The 20,146-nt window shown below is 36.7% G+C and overlaps 1 protein-coding gene across 3 annotated transcripts in view; it reads left to right on the plus strand.

The window, feature by feature from the left end:
- Nucleotides 1-20,146, plus strand: part of TAFA5 (TAFA chemokine like family member 5) — a 481,932-nt gene that overhangs the window by 221,103 nt on the left and 240,683 nt on the right. For all 3 annotated transcript variants that reach the window (XR_010720751.1, XM_066182939.1, XM_066182938.1), the window contains exon 2: nt 8,321-8,470. Coding sequence is in view for 2 of the 3 variants with exons in the window: in XM_066182939.1 (XP_066039036.1) it covers nt 8,321-8,470 (150 nt within the window). In the remaining variant the exon portion in view is untranslated. The remainder of the gene's footprint in view (nt 1-8,320; nt 8,471-20,146) is intronic.

The following is a 20,146-nucleotide window of genomic DNA, read 5'->3' on the forward strand; positions in this document are numbered from 1 at the left end:
GCACCGTAAACTTCCTTAATGATCACTGCAGACTCACTACAGGAGATGCAAATTCTGCCTGTTGGGGTTTTGGGCTTGAGGGTCCTTTGTCTGCTCAAGATTCTCAGCATGAGACTGATTCATCCATAATAATTCTAATTAGTGTCATATATTTTTCAGTGGGACTATTTCTTCTCAGATATAGTAAGACATTCAAAATTGTTGAAATTTGTTTCCTTCTTTGATATGGATACTGTTCTACTTCAGATCTTCTTTTTTTTTTTATTTTCTTTTTTTCCCTCCAGTGTTTACTTTTGTTGCGTTACTGAGATAAGTTTATATTTCCCTGTGGTTATGTGTGAGCTGTTGTACCTATATATTCACAGCAAGTGCAGCATAATCAGGTCTTGAGAGACTTTTTTTCCAATGGAAAATGTTTATGGACCTTTTCTGTAAACAAAAAAGATGGCAAAATAATTGCCCTAGCTACTAGAACATTTTGTCTGCTATCTAGTGACTTCAGGGTAAGCCTGCCATCTAGATTACAAAAAAAACCCAACTGCATTACAGTGCCACTACTAGAAAGAAAATGTTTTAGGTTTTTTTTGTTATAGTCTTTTGCAAAAAAGAAAGAATACTGTTACAGGCTGTAGTGTAAATAAACAGCCTTATTTTTAAGAAATCATCTAGACCTACTCACAGAACAGTAAGTTATTTAGTTTGATCATATTTGTCCTACAAAAATTACAGAAAATTTTCATAATTTGAATTTTTCTATACATACATAGGTATGAGTTAGCATATGGCACGTTAACAAGGCTGGATAGTATTAGGTAGTTGTTGTCTTCAGCTGCCTGCTTTGGCCTTCAGGTTTTGAAACCTGTTACAGGCACGGAATAATGACACAGTTCTTTTTGCATAGGATATTCCTGGCGGATGGTAGTTAGACTTTGGAGTTATTGTTTCTGCAGTTTAAGGACTGAGAGATATCAACAGGATTCAATAAAACAAAATTTCAGTATGTTAGTTCTCTGCTGCGTGACCCTTACTGGATCAAATTTTACCCAAAACCGAGAGTTTTGCAGTGCATATCTGGATACAAGCTGGATGGCTGCATGTATGATGAGTTTTTAAAGGCTGTTCATTTGTAAGTAGTTTTCAAGTCCTTCTAGAATAACAATCAGGTAATCCTGGGATAATGGTTTGATAGTACAAAGGAAAGCCTGAGAAGTTAAAAACACTGTTTACCTGAGCAGCTATGTTATATCTACTTCTGATATATGACTTTATCTGCATGTTTTTTCAAACTGATTTCATGCTCCCTGCAGTGACATATTTTGCTAACACAACAGACTTGTTCCTTCCCGACATACAGCTTCTGGCTCCAACAAATGTCAGTAGCTTTTTAGACAAACCTGTGCTTTTTATTCCTGTCTTTCTCAAGAGAAATATCAGCATCCCTCCAATAACACTTTTTCCCCTATGGCTATTCTGTTGGTTTTATAAACAGACTAGGTTCATTTTACATGTAGAGACTGGTAAAGACATAGAAGGAAATTTTTCTAACTTTTTCTTTTATTTTATAATTTTTCATTTTAGTTTTCTTTTTCTTTTTTTTTTTTCATCCTTCTTTTTTTATAACATCTTTTATAATCTTCAGGAAGGTAATAGAATAACAGCCACTTCCTGACCTATGCAAATAAGAAAAGCTTCCTTCATTCCTGAATTCCTGCAGTTATTTCCTTTCTGTAACCAAGTGAGGCCTCCAGAAGCAATTAACTAACCCTTTGGAGCTGCAGGTCCTCCTTGGAGCAGCACTGTGGAGCTGAGATTTGCAGTTCACACTGACTTACACAGAGAAAGAAATTACTTAAAGAAGAAGAACCCAAACACCTTGTCATTTCTACATACACAGTATGAGTTATGTTTTAAAGTAATAAAGAAGGAAAAATTAGCTAGAACTCAGTTCCTATGTATGAATGACTTGTTTCCACATTTATTCATACATCCTTGACTTTTTGAGCTTTTGCTGGTCTCGAATTCCCTTGTGTACCAATTCTGATTGAAAATTCCCTTTGGAATCTAAAATCTTTCTGCAGTTTGGTTTTACATTTCTTTTTCTTTTTCTTTTTTTTTTTTTGGTGTGTGTTTTTAATAGTCAAATATAGGGGAAATTATTCTTAATTATGCAACAAAACATTAAGCAATTACATGCAATAGCAGTATCATGTGCAATAAGTTAGGGTATTCTCTTATCTGGGAAAAAATGAAATCTCAAAATAGGCCCTGAATGTATCTTGAATCTCTGCAGACTTGATTTTCTCTCCTGTGCAACTACTTAGAAGACTAGGATCTGTATTAATTAAAATTTACTGCTTATTTCAGAATGGAAGAGCTGAAAACTATTTTCCTACCTCCTAATGTCTGTGCTGTTTATGTGCTTGAGATGGCTAAGTGGTAATTTGAAAATTGCAGTAAGATTAGTAATTACTAGGGGGACATAATATATTGTTTCATTGCAGTTGAACTCTGAAAAATATTTGAACTAAGTATTTAAAGCAGAAGACATTAATCATATTTTTCTCATTATTCATAAATTTTACCTAATTAAGTTCTGCAGTGATTTTTTTCTTCATAAAATGGGCACTCAAGCCACACCTTTTAAGGCATGTACTCTTCTCTAATACCACTAAAACTCAAAATCACTCCTTTTAAGATTGAGAAACTACAAAGGTCACATTGCAACCTTCACTCTCATCAAATATAGCTCTGAACCTGTAATGAAGTAAATATAAGGAAATTTCTGAAAATAAGTGTACAGATTTTTACTCTCCTGGGCACCTGGGGTTTACACCAATAGATTAGGATTATCCAAATTAGTTAATTTCTGTTTCAATAACATCGGTCCTGTCCTTTACTGACAACATAATCATACCCTCAAGGAAAACTAGTAAAGAGTTGTTTAAACAGGTTGTCTAACTCTACTAGCACAAAGAATCGTTTTGTGTAGTCTTGTTACTTAAACAGACACAACATTTGTTTCAATAAAATGATGTAAAGTCCAAAATTATATATGACACATCTTGGAAACAAATGCTTTTATTGTCATTGACTTTGAAAAGAGGAAAGTGAAATAGTGTATTTCCTTGAACAAATTCTATTGAAAAATTGAAATGCCTTTGTATCACATAAGTTAACAATTGAAATGATGTTCTTATTTGATAGTTATTCTCAAATTGTGCTGATTAATTTGAAAAACTTTTTCCCATACTGGCTGAGCCAATTCTGCTCTGTTAGTTTATTTTAAATACTTTTTTGTTTTCAAAAGCTTTGTGGAAGCTGTTCTTTCTTATTTAATGCTAGTCGGATTTCCACAAATTTTACTATTGCAGCTTAAACATGAGTGTGGTTCTTTGAGGCAAACAAATTCCTTGCCATAATCTTTATGAACTAAATTTTAAAAAGAAAAGGTAATTGGACTGTCTGGAATTGGATCATGTTCAGTGTAAGAGATCTTCTTCTGGGATGTTTTCTTTGAGGAAGGTCACATGACAAACAAAAAATGAGTTCTGCTTAAAATATGCTTTTTATATTTTAAATTGATTTTTTTAAAAATATTTGTTATTCAGGTTAATGTCAAACTACAGATAATGAGTGACACTAAGTACTTCCATTCCCCCTTATTTCAGTAGTAATTGTTGATCCTGAGCTCTGCTCAGGAGTTAACATGGCTCTGTTGTCAGAAAGACTTCAATATTGCAACAGAAAACTACTGTATGTATTCCTATGATCTGATTTTGAAACAACTCCTGCATTGTGTTCACTGACAAAAGCATATCTGAATCTAGCCAAGAATTTTAATACCATCTAACTTAATGCATTTTGAACTAAAAGAGCTTGTGTTGCTAGGCATCAAATTGGTGATGCATGGAAAAATTGTTCACTGAAACTATAATATAAGCCTGCATGTACAAATCACAAGTAGGTTTTCTGGATGAGCATGAAATCTATACCCCTGGAAAAAATCTGTATATTTAGATCAAGACTTACTTTCATTGTACCCACAGATTCCATTAGTTCATAATTTGATTTTATTTCTCTAAAAGAATTTTAGATAAAGCCTTCAGTTTTGCAATAAGCATATTTTAAAAAAAAATCTGTAACTTGATTGCTGCAGTTTATGTGGATTATTTAGATTTTTATTTCCTATTGGAGAATAGAAACATTTTTAGCCACATAAAATTAAAATGTAATTCCAAGTACCCTCCATGTTATACAAATATATCTACTATTTAACGTTTTTAGCTACTGCAGAAAATATGGATCTTTCAAAGTCTTTGTTCTTTCGACAATGACATATAGTTGACAGAATAGTCTTAGTAATAAACATGAAAAATGCCATTTGCTTTTAAGCTTTTCAATAAGAAATTATTTTGTTTGCAGAATGCAAGAACTAAAGATCTTGAAAAAACATGCTCTTTTTACCTAGAAATATTCCCCATACATTTGCTAAATATATGTACCTATACTCATGATTCCTACACACTTCCATGAAAGTCTCACAAAGAGCAGTTTGAGGACTGATCACAAATGGACTTCATTTAGAAAAAAACCCAAAAGAATTACTGTATGCAGCAATTACTGTAAACAATTTCAAGATACAATCCAAAAGTGTAGTCCTGTTTTATTTAAAGTTTTAGCAGTTGTGCAGGTTTTTTTAAAAATTTTTGTTTACTTTGGCTTGCATTTTTAATTTAGAGTCATGTGTTTTTCCCTTTTTCTGAAGCAACTCCATATAGAAGCATTTGTGTTTCTGATGAGAGAGAGTGGGGAGAGATCAACTGGCATTTTAAGGATGCAGTGCTACACTATAAAAGAGCATTAAAGAACTGAAAATTTTCTCTGTTTAGTAATCAATGGTGACAACAAAAAATCAAATAAATTTCCAGTGACGTCTTAATTACAGGATTAGAATTATAAAACACATGTTGAAAATATTTACATATATATATATATAAAACCCAGTAGCAACAGCAAAGAAATATCTACTAATTCACTTGAAAACTCCAGTTTTATGGTACTTCTGAAATAATCTTCATGCTTGGTTCATAAAATAGTAAACCCCAGAACTTTCTTGAAAAAAAATCTTTTAGACAAGGCTGGAATTGCTCTATTCTTTTATGATGCTTGTCTTTTTTTTTTTTCCACCAAGATTATTTTGTTTAGGATTTTGAGGAGGTTGTTTAGGAGGATGGTGAGTTGCTTTGTGTGTTGCAAGTACATGAAGAAAATATAATGCAAGTGTGGAGCCTTTATGGCTGTTTATGGACTGTGAGTCCTCGTCTCTCAACCAGAAAAGCTCCAGTGAAACTCCACCCATTCCTGCCTTGAGATTTCTTCTCTGGCTTCAGGAGTGAAGTGGAGCATGTTCAGAGGCTCACTGATGAACAGCCTATTTTCATTACCATCTCTAAAAGAGGTCACTGTGTTAACTTCCCTGAAAATGAAAGGTATCCTAATTTTTGCAATTCAAAAATTCAAATTCAGTACTTGCAAGAAGCTTATTCATTTAGTTCCATTACTTTGTACCTTATGTTTCTAGATTAAATTCTTAAAAAGCCAAAGTAGCACACGTCATCTAAGTGAGGTACTCCTGTAGACTTGCCCTCTACCTAATGAAAGACAGAGAGGAGATGTTTTACACCAGGATGACTCTCTCTGGAGATGCCCGTTCCATAACCTTAACTAATACCTTTCACGCTTTACAGCCATCTAAGGCCAAGTAACAGTGCATGTACTGTGTGCTGCAGTGCTCAGTATGCTTGCAATCTTTGCAGCCTGTGACACAATCAGGAGAAAATATTTATGTCATATATGTAAGAACTCCTGTAGCCCTACAATAACTTACAATTTTCTCTATAGAAAAATGGAAAAAAACAGACAATATATCTGTGTATAGCAATTACTCTTGTGTAGATATCCTAGTTTTCAAAGTTCATAAAGAAAATAAGGTCACTATGCCTGAAAGAAATTATCATTTCTGAAAACCAAAGCTGAACTAAAATTGTACAGCTCCAAAGGCAGAAAATACCATTAGGTGTTCTTATTGACAATCATTGCTTGCAGTCTCTGGAAAGCTCATTGCCTTCACAAATTATCTTGACATAGAGCTTCATTGTTTTTATTGTCTGAATACAGTGATTATTTACCTTCACTGTTTTGTAAGTCTGGTTCCTTTCCTCTGAAATGGGAATTTGTACAATTATTCACCTAGATTGTATGATTTATCCTAGCTTTTAGTGAAAGAAATAATAGTATAAAGACTCATGGATAGTGAAGAGTATGGAAGCTGATACACTTACATATGTCATACTTAGGCTTCTACTTTTTTTCCACTGATGCCTAAGGCATCAGGATCTAAATACACCTCTGATTATCTCTTTTTCACATGTTCTACCAAGACAGCTATATTCCTTAGGAACAATACATCTCCTACAACCCAGAATGAAATATATTAGTGCCAGGGTAAAAAAAAAGAATATTTTTCTTTTTTTCAGTTCAACATGTTTGAGTGTAGCTGGATCTCCCATGTCTTTTTCTAGAAAATTATGTGCCACTATCTTTCTTGCTAAACCTTTACATTCTAATCCAGTAATTTGAATGGACAAAGAAAAAAGCAGCATATAATAGAGTAAAAGTTCTCTAAACAGTATGTTTATCCTAAGATGTTTTATTAACAGACTGGGTGGAAAAGAGTAGAAACACAGGACTGACCATAGCTCATGAGTCCAGTTGCCAGAAGCCAGGAAACACAGTGGTGATAATGTTCACTATTGTAAATATATGTGTTTATATGTGCCTTATGTATATTACTTACACGTCATTTATTTGCATGAATTTGTAGTACCCTGTTCCACACCCGTCTCATTTTTGCCATTTTGTACTTCACTGCAGTGTAAGAGTAATAGAAACATAAAATTTAGGTGCTTTAGCAGTGAATGAGACACAATGCTGGTGACAGTCTACGATATTTTGCTGTCCCATACAACAAGCTTAACTGCTTCTGAGAAGAATAGACTGGGTAAACTTGTATTCTGAATGAAAAAAATTAAAAGTGCATAGAAAAAAAATGCGTCTTTTGACTTAACGGCCATTCGTATATATTTCAGGTTGGTTTCACTTTATTCTTTTAGTTTTGACATTATCGAATTTTTGCTTTTTTCTCTCCTTATTTCAAGAGCAAAAAAGCAATTTACTGTGAATATTATTTAAACTGCATTTTTTCCAAAAACAGTATTGAATTTTTCCTTTTTTTCCCCATAAAAACTAAAACATAGAAAGTTTGTGATTTGCAGATAGTGTTGCACATTTTTACTACTGCACTATAAATCCCAGAAATTATATGTAATGCAAAGTGGTAGTTGGGTGGGAATTTTTTTCAGTCTTTCTACACATTGAAATTCAATAATATATCTTTCCTGACTGTAAGAGGTTGTATTTTGGTGTACTACTAGCCTACTAATGGTTGTACCAGAGGAAGTGCATTGCTTTAAAAGTATAGCGTTAACTTCAAACTAATGTTCTTCATAAAATAGGTTTTTTGAGCTTTTTGGTTTGCTTCCCATAGCATAGTTCGAATTCAGAATTAATTGGTGTGTGGACTATTTCTTTAGTATTTAGGAAAAGTACCTATATTGGAGAAGTCAATAAAAAGTAAGTAATTACTGAGCTAAGGGTGTGATGTCATTTAAGCCATTTGACAGTTACATAGTAAATTTAGAAAAAGAAAAAAATAAAGAAAATAGCAGCAACATCAAAAATAAGTCAGGAAGAGAATTAATTACCTTTCAGTTGAGATGAAACAAGAGCCAAAAGAATTGAGAGTTTGACTAACGTGGTCATTGAAAGGATTTTCCTTCAAAAGCAACACACACAGCAGTTAAGACTTCATTCTATTCATGGAAATTTGGGGAACTTTTTATCTGCCATATACTTTATAATTTCTTTTCTGAAAGTATGTAAAGACCAAACCATTTAAATTTCATTGCCATAAAAGTTAGTTCTTTTTTTTAGCCAACATAAGTAAAAGTAACCTGTGTAACCTCAACTCTCTGACTTTTACGGAGCAATAATCATTTTCTGACAGAACCAGTTTGCAGGGTTTTCATATGTCCACCACAAAGAATAATTGTATGTCATATCAGTTTTATTATATCCGTCAGCTGGCTGCCCATTTGTTGTGGAGTGTCTGCTGTGACTTAGGGCCATGGCTCTATTTGGCTGTAATAGATTGCCTGAAGTGCATTCAGTGACTCTGGTACCTGTTGCTGGTTTTTTCCAGGTCACCTGGCTGCAGGTACATGTGAGATTGTTACTTTGGACAGAGATAGCAGCCAGCCCCGAAGGACTATAGCCCGACAAACAGCTCGCTGTGCATGTAAAAAAGGACAGATCGCCGGCACAACAAGAGCAAGGCCAGCATGTGTTGATGGTAAGAAGCAAAAATGTATTCAATCTATTCTGCCAATGCAAGAGTGGTGTCTCATTAAAAAAAAATAATAAACTCTATAGAGGAAATTTTCATGTTGTACCAACTCACAATGGAAATAGCATTGCAATTCACCCAAAGGATAATACTGACTAATAGTATAGGTATTTCAATTACATTTTTTTTTAATTGGAAATATCACATTTGTTTCAACTTGATATGCAGTCAAATTTTAAAGGCATGGCACTGTTATATTCTGCACATGATTACAGAATAAACAGTGAAATGGAATTCTTTTTTCCCCTCCTTTTTATTCCTTAAAACATTTAAAAAAGGCAGCAAGATAGCCTCGAAGGTCTTATGCCACTGGGAGGCTAATGTGACTGCTCCTGTGTGATATTTAATGCTGTTGAAGAAAGCACTGATGCTGTAATTGGAATACAGTATCTGAATGTGCATCACATGTCCAGTATTTTTTCTCTCTTTAAAATGGTATTCTGAATGATTCACTGCAGATGCACTGATAGCATCTATGTAGCTGGAAAACTGCTCACATACAGGGAAGTATGAAAATGTTTCACTTTGAAAGAATTTTTAAAGACAACTGAAATTCACTGTTACATTAACAGTAGGAGAGTCTTCAGGAGAGGTCTGCTTTGCAGAGCTTTTAGCAAGCATTAATATTTGAAATTAAATTGGAGACATGTTGAAAATAGTGTTGTAAAATTATATGTTTTGTTCTAGTCTCCACTAGCAAAAGTTAAAAAAAAAAAAAAACAACGAAAAACATGCTTATGTGTTAAACTATAATAAATTCATGGATTGGCTTTGAATACTGGCTGCTTTGAGTCTTCAGATAAAAAAATGGTGGAGAATATGCTACTGTAGCCTCAGAATTTGGTCATACCAGTGATTATCAAAAAAGGCAGCTCAAAAGGAGAATTCAGAGCCAACCCACAAGGCTAAATATAGAACATCATGCACATTCTATTTTTGCATTTTTCTTTCACTGCTTTTAGTACTCTGTAAGATAGTTCCTTATCTGTCTCTTTTATAATAAAATACTATATCCAGTAGTTCTCCTTTCATGTTTTATTGTAAGAGCATAAGATGCAATTGCTTAAGAGAAAATTATTTTATTGTGTCATTTATAGTTGCAACTTTAGGAAAAATGCTTACTACCAGGTAAAATATTCAACATATGTTTCCTATTTTTAAAACAACAAAGTTCTGAGCAAGAAAAAAAAAGCAGTTCTGCACCAGCTGATGGGAACAAAGCATAGTTTCTCCTCAGTCAGTTCTGGCCTATGGTTAGACTGATTTGCTGTAACTCAGGTATCCAAAGGTAGCTGCCAGTTTTTCTTTATACCCAATAAGGAGCAAAAGGCACCTTCTCAGAGTAATTTATCTCACCATAACTGCCTAAGATAAATCTGATGGATCACTCTGTTACACACTGTTTGTCTACCTTGCTTTGATAACACCTGTGAGTGTCTTAAGATGAAACTTAACTGGAATATACATGTCACTAAGACATGACTGCACCTCGTGCTTCAATTATTACATTAGGTTGTTTTCAAAATATGGAGGCTTTGAGTCAGTCTGGTACTTGAAAATATTTTTTTTTCTTTACTTATTTCTTGGGAAAAACTCACGAAGAAAATCTCTTTCAAATTCTACTTGTGCTTTCAACGTGCTTGATCATCATTTTATGAAAATGGAGAACTGAATGACAGCATCCATGGTTAGATATCATGTAGTCAGATAAGGTTCTTTATGTAATACTTCATGTTTGAAAAATAGGTGGGAACTTCATCAGTTGGAAAATAAAACTTCCCTTTAACATTTGTGTCTAAATACCTTTTTTTTTTTTTTTAAATTTTTTTTAAGACTGACAAGGAGTCACATGGAAAAGATGAGGGATAATGGGTACAAGTTTCTCCTGGGGATATTTCAATTAGACACAAAATGATAATTTTTCAAAATGAGAAAAATCAGCCTTTGAAACTCCCCAGGTAACTGGTGGATTACCCAGTACTGTACACTTATAGTTCAGTTGGAGAGGGTGCTGGACCATTTCATCTTGACTGGCGTTTTTGCCTAAAAAGGTTGATGATCCTTGAGGTTCCCTTTCAACCTGGTATTCTTTGATTCTGTGACATATTAATATATTAATATGTCACATGGTTCTTCATTATTTTGTGAAATGTTTATAATTAGGATGTTGAGCCCTTTGCTAATAATAACTACAAGATATATAGTACATGCTACTTTATTTTCCTGAGCCCTGTTGGGATGTTTTGTAATCAGAGCTCAAAAAGGTTAGTGATACCTAGAGATGTATATCAAGTTTCCAGACTAAAATGAAGGCAAAAGTCAAACCTTTGATTTGTAGGTTTTTGTCATAAATGAAGTTAAAAAAATTGTTTTACATACCATTGACACAATTATATGAGAAAGAATAAACAAGCACTTTATCTTGTCTCTTACTTGCTTGCAAGAAAACCTGGCAGATAAATTGGCCACTGTCTGACAAGTATTCGTCTGTAAATTTACCAGGTTCATAGTTTAAAGAGTGAACACTGAATTCTTCCATATTTTTATACACAATTTCTAGAATAAATTTTTTGAAACACAAGTATTTAATGCTTTATTCTGAACATGACATGAATACTACATAAAATTATGTAGGAGAAAGCTGTTTTTGTCTCCAATATTACGTTGAACACTGCTGGTTTAGGAATGTAGCAACCAAACCTGGTTGCCTGGTTGTATTTTTTTTGCAATAAAGAATCTCATTTTTCAAATGAACAAATAAATCCTTCTCTGAGCTTTCTTAAATATGACGTAGAATGTACTTTGGCAAATTTTTCTTCATTTATATTATAGTTGATGCTAAGTATACAACTGCTATTTGAAATTTCATTTTTTTCATTTCATCAAAAAGATAAAAAAAACAAAAATTTGGCTCTTTTCATTTTTTTCTTTATATAGTCTTGATTTTAAAGAGATTATTTCTAAAGTGAAGGTAGACCTTAGAACTTTAATGCAAAGTCATATGTGAAGGAAGCAGGCATAGTAAATGTGACCGGCTAACCCAAAAGTGAGAAAATATTAGCTAACAATTTTGTTGCATCTTCTGGCAAGAGAGTGGTTTAAGAATTCAGCATCAAAGCTGGTAATATTTGCAACCTTAAAACACATTGTGTTGTACCTGGCTACCATTTGTACAATGTTCAATGAAGAGAGGTACCTTAGATTATATTTGGTTGTGTAGTGTATTTCTAGACCTTTGAAATGCAAGTGTCAATTCTCACAGCAAAAAGAGTAGGTAATTTAAAGGCTCTTAAACCTTACAAACATTGGGTGAGATTGAGCTTGTCAACATAGCTCTTAGAGTAACTCCTGAGTTGATTATCAAAATCCACTCTGCTTTCCACTTCTGCATCACCGATGGTCTTTTCCTAAGAAAGGAAACACAGTGAATGTCAGATAAATAAAACTGGAATTCTTAGAAATTGAAATACAATATTTAGAACTTGGTCTGAGCAGTACATGAGGAACAGAGATTTTCTTGAAATATTTCCATGTGATGGAGATGGTTGATTTAATTTGTATTTTTTTCTAGCAGTCTTTTACTATGGCAGATTGCTAATGTATTCTGAAAAAAAGGCATCGATATTCACCCTGATTTAAAGCTTGATTTAGTGTTGATTGCTTCATTTCCACACCCACAGAGTCATGATGTATATTTGGTATGCTTGGTTACGATGTAATTTTTATTCACGAATGTAGGGTTTTTGATATTATGGCAGCAGTTTGCCTGCACTTTTCATTATATTATTTTTATTTGCAACTGGTGTTCCCTAGTCCCATTTTTGAGATCAAATTCCATTGCAATGATCTCAGTTGCATTAGTTTGATAAGATATTTTATTTCAACATAGCATCTGGTTTATCACCAGTGTAATTTCCCTGTGTGTCAGTTAAGCTTCATCAGTTTTTAAGCTGGAACCAGTGAGAGATTGGAAGAGAGCAATTATTCTTTGGTTTTGTACAGTGTCTTTGCTAATTTAAATTTGTTTTAATGCAAGTGATGAAAAGTCTTTGATAAAAGTTTGTGTATAGATGCACCCATGATTTGCATTTTTTCACAAGCATTGTATAAATCTGAAAATAAGATTTTTTTTATGCCGAAGCCTTTCTTCGAATGCAAGGACAGTATCCTGAGAAGTGTGCAAAGGACTTTCAAATGTTCAATAATTCCAATACTTATGTCCAATATATATTCATAGGTAAAAATATAAACTGCAGTTTTGTTCAGGAAATAGAAACAGTTGATGAGAGGAAAAGTGGCATGAGAGAATTAGTTTATTTGCCTGAGAAAATTAGGAAGGCAATCATTAATTTGTTTACCTAAATTCTGGGATTAGGAAGTTCTTATGGTCTGGATTTGAGTACTGGTTACTTTTATGTCCACTAAGTGCTACGAGAAATGCCAGGAGATCAATCCCAATATCCAAAAATCTTAAATTTGGACAGTTGTAGCTCAGGTAACTGAATTCAAAGTGTTCAGGCAACTTTTGTTACAAATCGAAGTGTGGTTTGATCGGGTTTTTTGTTTGGTTGGCTTTTTCCTACATCTTAAAGTTTTAGTAATATTTAATTTCTTTTGAAAACATTGTAGCTGTGTTGGTTTCTACAGGATGTTTGTGTATATAAGTTGTTCATACATTATGATTAAAATGCTTTTCAGCTGGCACTGATTGATTTTGTTTAACACAGACACTCAGGATCTACAAGGAAGCCACATTAGTTTCAATCAATAATTCCCTGCTCTTTTTATTATCTTTGGGACTCCACAGGGAGGTGTAGGGGTCAGAAGTGATCATTAATAGAATCCTAGGTCGTGCATTTCAAACAAAACTGCTTAATAAATGGAGAGCTTCAGAGTTTCATCATTTTAAAGAATCTTAGACATATTGCAGGGAGCAAAAGAAAGAAGAAAAAAGAACCATAATTATTTTAAGAAATGAGATTTTTCTGCTTTTACATTTAGAATATTTTTTATGTTTGTTATTGTAATGATTATGTTATTATAGCATGATTTTATCGTGGATATTTCAAATCTTCCTTCACTGTAATTATACATTTTACTTTGTTGCATTTAAGAAATATCTCTTTAAAAAATAAGTAAAACCAAAAGGAAAACTAGTATGTATATCAAACCTATTTTTGAACATGGCTTGAAGAAAAAATAATTCTTGTCTTCCTTTCCTCATCCTAACTCCCACATATACAGTCACAAATGCATCTGTACCTATAGAGGCACCAGAGCATGTACAAGGTTTTATTTTCTTTAAAGTACCTCTAGACAGTTCCATTAGAACTGTAGGTTTTCCTAGTTACTGATATGGAAGTAAAATTGTTTCTGTTACTCTTGAGCTTCCCTTTCCTATGCATGGTACAGACACAGTCTGGCAATTTCCACCTTGCAGGTAACTTTTCATTTGGAAATGCACAGCAAGTTTCATTCCAGTTACTTTGCTTTCAGCTCCAAACTAAGGACAATATGTGACATTCCAAAAGAAGTTGAGTGAAATTTCTTGTCTCAGTAATATCATAAACTTAGTAAAATCATGTATACATGTTCACATTGAATGCCTTTATTTTCTTTGATCATGAATGTCAAGTGTCAGTTAGAAATTGAAGTGTTGATGGGGAAGAAATGCTGTTCAACCCCAAGGCAGAAACTGAGCAGTATTAAATGGAACATATCAATAGCAGCACCATCAATGGCAACAAAGATGTGTCTATAAGAAATACAGGGAAGAAAGTTAGGTTTCCTCTCCTGACTGAGAATCCATAAAAATATAACCAAACACGTGGCATTAAAACAAAGCAACCAATGAAAAATAAATCCAAAACCCTGCTTAGGATGGTAGCACACAGATTGATAGCCACCCTGAAGGAATACTTTAGAAGAGGGGTAGGTAAGGGCTTCACTATGTTCTGAAATATTTGGTACCTAGACTCAACTGAGGCCCCATCTTGAGTACTGTGGCAGTTTTGGGTCCAATATAAGATGGACATCAGACCGTTAGAGTGTGTTCAGAGGGGAGTGACCAAGGTAATGAAATGTCTTGAGGGCAAGACTTAAAGAGAAGCAACTGAGATCACTTTGTTCAGCTTGGAGAAGTCTGAGGGGTGACCTCATCTCAGTCAACAACTCCATCACGATGGGCAGCAGACAGGGAGATCCTCTCTCTTTGGTGACTAGTGTTAGGACCCAAGGTAATGGAATGGAACAGCATCAAGGGAAGGTCAGCTTGGACATTTTGGAAAGGTTCTTCACTGAGAATGTGGTCAGGCAATGAAACAGGTTTCCCTGGGAAATGGTCACAGCACCAAACTGATCAGAGTTCAAGGATCATTTTGACAACACTCTTGGTCACAGGATCACAGAATCGCTAGGTTGGAAGAGACCTTCAAGATCATCAAGTCCAACCCATGCCCTAACACCTCAACTAAACATGGTACCAGGTACCACATCCAGGTTTTTTTTAAACACATTAAGGGATGGTGACTCCACCACCTCCCTGGGCAGACCATTCCAGTACTTTATCATTCTTTCCCTAAAAACATTTTCCTAATATCCAGCCTATATTTCCCTTGGTGCAGCTTAAGACTGTGTCTTCTTCTTCTGTCAGTTGCTGCCTGGAGAAAGAGACCAATTCCCACCTGACTACAGCCACCTTTCAGGAGGTTGTAGAGTGATAAGGTCACCTCTGAGTCTTCTTCTCTCCAGGGTAAACAACCCCAGCTCCCTCAGTTGTTCCTCACAGGGGCTGTGTTCCAAGCCCCTCACCAGCCTCGTTGCCTCCTCTGGAAGCACTCAAGCGTCTCAACGTCCTTCCTAAACTGAGGGGCCCAGAACTGGACACAGCACTCAAGGTGTGGCCTCACCAGTGCTGAGTACAGGGGAAGAACGACCTCCTTGCTCCTGCAGGCCACACTATTCCTGAGGCAGACCAGGATGCCATTTGCCTTCTTGGCCACCAGGGCGCGCTGCCAGCTCGTGTTCACCTGCTGTCACCAGTACCCCCAGGCCCCTTTCTGCTTGGCACTGTCCAGCCACACTGTCCCCAGCCTGTAGTGCTGAAGGGAGTTATTGTGGCCAAAGTGCAGGACTTGGCACGTGGACTTACTAAACTTCATCCTATTGGACTCCATTCATCCAACAGTTCCAGGTCTCTTTGCAGAACCCTCCTACCTTCCAAGAGATCAACACATGCTCCCAGCTTAGTGTCGTCTGCAGATTTACTAATGCAAGACTCAATATCATCATCCGTGTCATCAATAAAAGTGTTGAACAGAACTGTCCCCAGCACAGACCCCTGAGGGACACCACTGCTGACTGGCTGCCAGCTGGATGCAGCACTGTTCACCACCACTCTCTGGGCCCAGCCATGCAGCCAGTTCCTAACCCAGCAAAGAATGCTCCTTTCCAAGCCATGGACTGGCAGCTTATCCAGGAGTGTGCTGTGGGATACAGTGTCAAAGGCCTTGCTGAAGTCCAAACAGACAACATCCACAGCCTTCCCCGCATCCGCAAGGCAGGTCACCTGGTCATAAAAGGAGATCAGGTTGGTCAAACATGACCTGCCCCTCCTAAACCCATGATGGCTGGGTATGATACCATGGCCGTCCTGGAAGTTCTGTGGGATGGCCCTCAGTATAAACTGCTCCATTACCTTTTTGAGTAGTGAGGTCAGGCTATCTGGTCTATAATTATCAGGATTCCCCTTCCCACCCTTCTTGTGAATGGGCATCACACTGGCCAGCTTAGAGTCATCTGGAACCTCGCCAGTGAGCCAGGATTGTTGGTAAATTATGGAGGGTAGCTTCACAAGCTCATGTGCCAGCTCTCTCATTACCCTGGGATGGATCCCATTTGGACCCATAGATATATGAATATCCAAGCAGCTCAGCATTTTTCTGACTGCCTCCTCCTGGATAATGGGGGGACCATTCTGTTCCCTGACACCATCAACAAGCCTAGGAGGACAGTTGTTCTGAAGGCAAGTTGTCTTCCCACTGAAAAGTGAGGCAAAGAAGGTGTTAAGCACCTCTGCCTTCTCCTCACCTGCAGTTACTAAGTTCCCTCCCACATCCAATAGAGGACAAAGGTTGGTCTTACTCTTCTTTTTGCCATTAATATATTTGTAAAAATGGTTTTTATTATCCTTTACAGAAGTTGCCAAATTAAGTTCATACTGAGCTTTGTCCTCCCTAATTTCTTTTCCTACATGCCCTAGCAACCCCCTTAAGTACTTCCTGAGAAACCTGACCCTCCTTCCAAAGATGATACATCCTCTTTTTATTCCTAAGTTCCTTCGAAACCTTGTTGCCCATACAGGATGGACATTCACCTCATCGGCTCATCTTTCGGCACACAGGGACAGTCTGTTCCTGTGCCCTCAAGATTTCTGTTTTGAAGGACGCCCATCTTTCCTGGAATCCTTCTTTTTTGAGGACTGCTTCCCAAGGAACTCTCTGAATAAGTCTCCTAAAAAGGCCAAAGTCTGCCCTCCAGAAGTCTAATGTAAAAGCCTTATTCTTTTAAAATAACTTTCACACTTTATTAAAAGTGTAAAAGTTCCACCTGATTTCACCAAATATCAAGAACTCTTTAATTTCATGATCACTGTTCCTCAAGTGGCCTCCAACCACCACATGTCCCACCAGCCTATCTCAATTTGCAAACAACAGGTCTAACATAGTCCCTCCCCTGGTGGGCTGACTCACCAACTGTGACAAAAAGTTGTCCTCCACACACTCTTAAAACTTCTCGTTTTGGGACTGCCTCTTTTCTTCCTCTTTTCTGCTGTATTAAATTCCCAGCAGATGTCTGGTAGGTTAAAGTCACCTACAAGAACAAGGGCTGGTGATCTTGAAACATTCTCCAGCTGCTTATAGAATAAATTGTCCACCTCTTCTTCCTGATTGGGTGGATGATAATGGACTCCCAGTAGGATGTCAGCCTTTTTGGCCTTCCCCTTAATTCTTACCCATAGGCATTCAACCTCATCGTCATCAGTTTCAATACCCATGGCATCAAAAGCCTCTGTAATATAAAGGGCCACCCCTCCACCTCTTCTCCTTTTCCTGTCTCTTCTGAAGAGCTTGTAGCCATCCAGTGCAGCGCTCCAGCTATGTGAGTCATTCCACCAGGTTTCCATCATAGCTCTGTTTTTGCACCATGGCTTCAGTTTCTCTTGTTTGTTTCCCATGCTGCGTGCATTGGTATACATGCACCTCAGCTGGGCTACTGACTTCACCCCTAACTCAGGCTTACCACCTTTGGGCCTGCTTCCAACAGCCAGTTGCATCCCCTTCCCCCTTCAAACCTATTTTAAAGCCTTCTCAACAAGTTCTGCTGGTTCATGAGCTGAAATCCTTCTGCCCTTAACAGAGAGAAGGAGCCCATTCAGTTCCAGCAGGCCAGGTGCTGTAAAAGTTGATCAAAGAACTTGAAAGTTTGCTGATGATACCAACCCTTGAGCCACTTGTTGATAATATGGGCTATTCCTTTCATCATTTTTCTCTGCCACCAAAGGGACTGAGCAGAACACTACCTTGTGCTCTTCCCTATCAACCACTTGGCCAAGTCCCATAAAGTCCCTTTTAATTGCTCTGATACTCCTCTTTTCAATCTCATCACTGCCAACCTGGAGTATCAGCAGTGGGTAATAATCAGAGGGCTGAATCAGCCCAGGAAGTCTCTCACTGATATCCCATACCAGGGCCCCAGGGAGGCAGCAGATCTCCATGTGGGATGGATCCAGTTGACATATGGGGCCCTCAGTTCCCCTCAGAAGGGAGTCATCCACTACAACTGCCTTTTTTTTCTTTTTAATGTTAGAGGTGGTGATCCATCCAACAGTTGAAGCATAATTGGTCATATGGTTTCTCTTAGTCCTGAGAGGAGCAGGGATTGGACTTGATGATCCTTATGGGTCCCTCCCTTCCAGCTTGAGATATTCAATGATTCTATGATTCAATGACTGGACCTGGCATAAAGATGCAGACCAGGATTTCGTATAATGTTAGTCTTTTCCAGAGAACAGTTCATTCATAGCAGCCAAGTAGCAGGGAGTGAGTACTGATCTCAGCTTACAAGTCATGCACAGTATAGGTTTGTGATAAGGGAAATAATGCCAGGATAAGAGTGAATAAAATGTCATTGAAAAATAAAATACTTCTTGTACCTATAACAAGGACCTGGGAATACTTTTCACTTATAAGCATCCTACTTCGAGGTTAAACCTGGCATCAAGATACTATTTCAAGTCAAGAGATGGCTGCCTTTTTAAATTATAAGGCAGGGAAATATTTAGGAAAGTAGAATTATTTATGTGATTTGGAAGGTGGCCAGGAACCAGGGGTTGGCACTGATACTGTGCAAAGACTGCTGAGAGAACTTTAATTGCCTCTAATGCTTAGTGCCTTGGTTTCACATTTTGTCTGAAAGACAACACCTTCAGCTTCCTGGTGTTTGATTGGATGCATTAGTTCATCAATGCTAACAGCTTCGTTTCCTTTACTTCCTTGACATTCCTATGCAGTCACCCATGTACTCTAATTCTCTTTCATCTATGTGCTCTGATGGCAGTTTAAGCACAGAAAAATTGTTAGAGGTTATGTGACATTAGACTGTGGAACAATATTGTGAGGAAGTGACTAGAAGCCTAATTACTACAGACATTTTAAATTGGACTGGACAAAATAACTAGAGACCATATTATGCATTAGCATAAGCATGCACTGAATCACTGGGTAGAGTTTTCTGTGCTTGATGTCTTGCGGCAGGGCACTATCAACCACCACAGCAGCCTGATTGCAGACTGATTCATTACCTAACTTCAGGCAATAGGTCAACATGACATTCCTAAATTCAGGAGTTTGGTCCCTGTGAGCTCCCTCTGCATCTCCCTCTGCAGACAGGGGGCTGCAATGGGCATTTCAGAGATCACTTAGCGTCAATATCAAAATCACTTCTAAAAACTTGTCTCTTTTTCTTTTATGGCATTAGAGAGAACATAGGATGACTAGCAAATAAGTTTTCTGCTTGAATGTAATGTGTGTAAACATTTCAGGCCATCAGCTGCTCAGATTGCCTTCTGGAAAAGCCACTGTCTTCACTGAATACAGGCAGTTTAAAGAAAAAAATTATTATGTTTATATTACAGCCTCTGGTTGTCATCCTACCTTTCAGTTATCTCCAGAAGAGTAGGAAAAGAATAACTTTCAAAATTATTCTTGTGGGAAGGTGGGCTTTTGTCAGGGCAACATGTTTGTCTCCAGTGAGTGTAAGAGAATATTGAGAGATGAACCTTTGTAAATACCCTTGCCATCAATGAGTGAGATCTAACTACAGCTAAATGACATTTCAGGCACTGTGTGAAAGTAGCATGGTCAAGGAATATTCCCCTCTGCCAGTAATCCCATTAAGTGCAAAGAGCTATTAACAAACAAACAAAAAAAAGTGTTTCATAAAAGTGAATCAAGAAAGGCTATAACAGTTAGAAATGGCATTTTAAAGCTATGTACCACTTTATTTTTAACTTACCTTAGCTTTAATATCTGTGATGATAGATGATGTGTCAGAAGAGTCCTA

Source organism: Chamaea fasciata, unplaced genomic scaffold (genome assembly GCF_029207755.1).
Source record: "Chamaea fasciata isolate MVZ Bird 193981 ecotype frontalis unplaced genomic scaffold, bChaFas1.0.hap1 SCAF_5, whole genome shotgun sequence".
In the NCBI taxonomy this organism is placed as follows: Eukaryota; Metazoa; Chordata; class Aves; order Passeriformes; family Sylviidae; genus Chamaea; species Chamaea fasciata.